We start from the raw sequence: 5,000 nt of genomic DNA on the forward strand, positions 1-5,000 counted from the left end.
AGTTTGACTCGGCGGTCTCTAAAGGAATTTTAGACGATGGAAGAAAATAAAAGAAAATAGACAGACATAAATACGGAGGAAGAAGTCGAGGAAAGAAAGAACTATTGAATAAGAAAAATAGTGAAAGAAAGGACAACGCAGTAAGCCAAAGTGTACAAATACGTAAATATGTTTTAACGATGAAGGAAGGAAACTGAGAAGAAGAAAAAATAACAGAAAGAAATGCGCATTTTTTCTACTTTTTGACATAGGAAAAAATATCGACATTAAAGCTACAATTATACTATAAGTAAATTCATTTTATTCATATTTCTACGGATAGAAAAGACATATCAAAAATATGCCATAATAACAATATTTTTTTCATCCAATACTTATTTTTCTTGTGTAGTTTGGTTATGTTTCATTTATTCATTTATTAATAATAATTTTCGGTTTGTTATTGTCCACCAATTATCTTGAAGACATCAAAACCAGGGATTTTTTCTTTTTTTTAGAAATGCGTTGGTTTGAAATGAATATCACTACCAGAATCAAAAATTTACAAAAAAGATAAAAGCATACAAGGAAAGTACATATACATATCTATAGACAGTGATATATCAATTCCCTTCTTTTTTACAGTAAAAAGGTGAAAGTTTACCATGAAAATTGTAAATTTGCCAATAGTGTACCCGTGACGCTGTTATAATTTGTGCAGAAAAAAAATATAGAAAGAAACAAACAATCAATAATTGATCCCATCTCGAGAAGTAATTTTTAAACACAAAAAAAGACACTGATTTCATAAATTCATCCAAAAGGAAAAAAGTGATGTATTGTAGCTGTTTATAAGGAAAAGAAATCCCTCGTTTTCAACAGCAAGAAAGGAAGGAAAACCTCGTAACCAGAACCATTAATCTCTCAAAAGTGAACCCGTTTTGCCCCAACTGGCTCTGCTCACTTGCCTTTATGGGTCAGGTTCAGAAACCGCAGTCGAGTGCTGAGAGAAATGCTGCCAATGGGTAAGTATCGCGTTGTCTTGATGGTTTCTCGATTTCTTTCTTTTTTAGGTGTTTTCGTTTTTTTTTCTTTATTTTTTTATCCTTTGTTTTTTGTAAACTTTTATGTTTTTTTTTCTTTTATGTTTTTTTGTGTTTGATTTTTGTTCGCTATTCTTTGTTTTTAGTTTGTTTTTTCTTGAGATTTTAGTTTTTATTATTGTTATTATTATCATGCTTTGTGTGTAAGTTCTTTTTATATTATGTTCTTTGTTTACCCTTTCTCTGTTTTCTATGGTTGTTTGTTGTTTCGCGAAGAGGAAAATGGAATTGGTGATAAGTATCGTGTCTTTTGTTTTGATTATTTTATTTTGTTTTTTTTGTTTTCAGATTTTTTCGCCATTGTGTATTTTTTTTTGTGTGTGTGCTTTTATTTTGTGTGTTTTTACTGTTTCTCTTTCTTCTTCTTGTCGCTTGTTTTCTTATTCATTTATTTTAACTTTTATTTTTTTATTTCTTGCGTTTTTTTCTACTTTTTTTTTTCTTTTTCTGTGCGCTTATACTCTTTTTTTCTTTTTCTGTGCGCTTATACTCTTTTTTAATTATTGTGTGCTTTTATTGTTTTTTTTCTCTGTTTTCATTGTGTTCTTGAGTTGTTTACGTATTTTTGTATTAGCTTTTGATGTCATTTATTTATTTATTTGATTGTTTATTCTTTTGTTTTTTATTTCCTTGGTTGCTTTGTCCTTTTCCCCCTTTTCTCTTTCGTTTATTTGTTTTATGTTTTCTTATCCCAATGTTTTAGTTTCATAACTTCGTAATTTTTTATGATTTCTCGGTTCGTTTGTTTTTTATCAGTTTCACCTTTAGTCCTGTTAACAGTACCAATATTCTTTGTAATATTTGATTGTTGTTTCGATAATAACTACTATATATAATAGTACCGTTATTTAAAACTACTGTCATTGTTGATATCGTATCATCACTTATATTATTATGATAATCATAATAGTAAAAGTTTTGATGGATATCTTTACTATCATTCTTTTTGACATTTCTTTTTTAACTATTGCCCCAGATGATTATTTTTATTACTGTTATGAAAATTACCATAACCATAATTACCACGTTTTATCATCATTATAATCATTACCACAATCATCATAACCATTAATACCCCAAACATTACCTTTTTTATCATATCATTATCATCGTCACCATCATATGTAAATCACTTCGCAATAAAAAAAAAAAAAAAAAAAAAAAAAAAAAAAACGGACATATTAAAAAATTCACCCACTCACTTTTTCCTCTTTTAACCCCTGTCTATTGTCTTCTTACTTGTTTACTCCGACGGTATGAATGCCTTTTTGAAATAGCCGTCGCTGTGAAAATAACTCTTTCATTCGTGTTTACATGTTATTTACAACTGCTTCTTTCCCTTTCACCAAATTCGTTGACAAACAAGATGGATGTTGACAAACAAGATGGATGGAGTTATGTATATGCATATATATGTATATATGTGTGAGTGTGTGTGTGTTTGTGTGTGTGTGTGTGTGTGTACATAAATGTATATACATACATACATATATTTACATATGTGTGTGTGTGTGTGTGTATATATATATATATATATATATATATATATATATATATATATATATATATATATATATATATATTTGTATGTATGTATGTATGTATGTATGCATGTATGTATGTATATATGCATATGTATGTATGTATGTGTATATATGAATAACGCAAGCATAGATAAATACTTAAACAGATAGATGAAGATAGATAAACATACGCAAAACAGAGGATGAGATGCAGGGAAAGTGCCATCGTACCCTAACCATGATTAAAAAAAAATCGTTGGAGGTACATTATTAAGAAAATATATCACCTTCCCTCGAGCACGGGACAGGGAGCATGTGGGTCATATGTTACTAAGTCAATATCTCTGAAATGACAATAACTTTAGGGAAGTGATTCTTACACACGAGTGTATATATATATATATATATATATATATATATATATATATATATATATATATATATATATATATATATATATATATATATATATATATATATATAGTGAGAGGTGGGAGTGTTGAGAGGCCATGATAATATAAGGAATACAAAGAGTAAACACAAAACAGAAAGGTAGGTTTAACAAAAAAGAGGAAAAAAAGATAGAGAAGTTAATACAAGAAGGTACGACGGCAAAAAATAAAGAGTAAGGATTATCTTGACGCAAAAAGTACGAAGATAAGAAAAACTATCATCATACTAGTAAATTGCATCATTGTCATCATCACCATCAGTACCTCATCACCATCAGTACATCATCACTATCACATTATCATCATCATTGCCATCAATACATCACCATGTTACCATGTCTGAAGGGGAAGGTCTCTTAAAATGCGTCATAAGGTTCTTCACCGAGAACCAAACAAACGACACCCAAGAGGCCGAGAAGGAGACCCAGGAGGTCGCCCAGGAGGCCGAGAAGGAGACACAGGAAGTCGCCCAAGAGGCCGAGAAGGAGACACAGGAAGTCGCTCAAGAGCCCGAGGAGACCCAGGAGGTCGCCCAAGAGCCCCAGAGGGAGATCCAGGAAGTCGCCCAAGAGGCTGAGATGGAGTCTCAGGAAGTCGCCCAAGAGACCGAGAAGGAGACACAGGAAGTCGCCCAAGAGCCCCAGAGGGAGACCCAGGAAGTCGCCCAAGAGGCCGAGAAGGAGACCCAGGAGGTCGCCCAAGAGCCCCAGAGGGAGATCCAAGAAGTCGCCCAAGAGGCTGAGATGGAGTCTCAGGAAGTCGCCCAAGAGACCGAGAGGGAGACCCAGGAAGTCGCCCAAGAGCCCCAGAGGGAGATCCAGGAAGTCGCCCAAGAGCCTCAGAGGGAGACCCAGGAAGTCGCCCAAGAGCCCGAGAAGGAGACACAGGAAGTCGCTCAAGAGCCCGAGGAGACCCAGGAGGTCGCCCAAGAGCCCCAGAGGGAGATCCAGGAAGTCGCCCAAGAGGCTGAGATGGAGTCTCAGGAAGTCACCCAAGAGACCGAGAGGGAGACCCAGGAAGTCGCCCAAGGGCCCCAGAGGGAGATCCAGGAAGTCGCCCAAGGGCCCCAGAGGGAGATCCAGGAAGTCGCCCAAGAGCCTCAGAGGGAGATCCAGGAAGTCGCCCAAGAGACCGAGAGGGAGACCCAGGAGGTTGCCCAAGAGGCCGAGAAGGAGACACAGGAAGTCGCCCAAGAGCCCGAGAGGGAGACCCAGGAAGTCGCCCAAGAGCCCCAGAGGGAGACCCAGGAAGTCGCCCAAGAGCCCGAGAAGGAGACCCAGGAGGTCGCCCAAGAGCCCGAGAGGGAAACCCAGGAAGTCGCCCAAGAGCCCGAGAGGGAGACCCAGGAGGTCGCCCAAGAGGCCGAGAAGGAGACCCAGGAGGTCGCCCAAGAGTCCGAGAGGGAGATCCAGGAAGTCGCCTAAGAGGCCGAAAAGGAGATCCAGGAGGTCGCCCAAGAGCCCGAGAGGGAGACCCAGGAAGTCGCTTAAGAGGCCGAGAAGGAGACCCAGGAGGTCGCCCAAGAGGCCGAGAAGGAGACCCAGGAAGTCGCCCAAGAGGCCGAGAGGGAGACCCAGGAAGTCGCCCAAGAGCCCGAGAGGGAGATCCAGGAAGTCGCCCAAGAGCCCGAGAGGGAGACCCAGAAAGTCGCGCAAGAGGCCCAGAGGGAGACCCAGGAAGTCGCCCAAGAGGCCGAGAGTGAGACCCAGGAAGTCGCCCAAGAGGCCCAGAGGGAGACCCAGGGAGTCGCCCAAGAGGCCGAGAAGGAGACACAGGAAGTCGCCCAAGAGGCCGAGAAGGAGACACAGGAAGTCGCTCAAGAGCCCGAGAGGGAGATCCAGGAAGTCGCCCAAGAGGCCGAGAAGGAGACCCAGGAGGTCGCCCAAGAGCCCGAGAGGGAGATCCAGGAAGTCGCCCAAGAGCCCCAGAGGGAGATCCAGGAA

General features: G+C 39.5%; 1 protein-coding gene across 3 annotated transcripts in view; it reads left to right on the forward strand.

Moving 5' to 3' along the window:
- Positions 1–5,000, forward strand: part of LOC138860579 (uncharacterized) — a 214,879-nt gene that overhangs the window by 150,712 nt on the left and 59,167 nt on the right. Inside the window, exon 1 of one of the 3 annotated variants that reach the window (XM_070118345.1) lies at positions 631–1,004. The exons of the other annotated variants lie outside the window; for them this stretch is intronic. Within the exon in view, the coding sequence (XP_069974446.1) occupies positions 952–1,004 (53 nt within the window). The 5' untranslated portion in view covers positions 631–951. Of the gene's footprint in view, positions 1–630; positions 1,005–5,000 lie in introns of those variants that run through there. 3 annotated transcript variants of the gene reach the window in all.

Source organism: Penaeus vannamei, chromosome 42, assembly GCF_042767895.1.
Source record: "Penaeus vannamei isolate JL-2024 chromosome 42, ASM4276789v1, whole genome shotgun sequence".
In the NCBI taxonomy this organism is placed as follows: domain Eukaryota; kingdom Metazoa; phylum Arthropoda; class Malacostraca; order Decapoda; family Penaeidae; genus Penaeus; species Penaeus vannamei.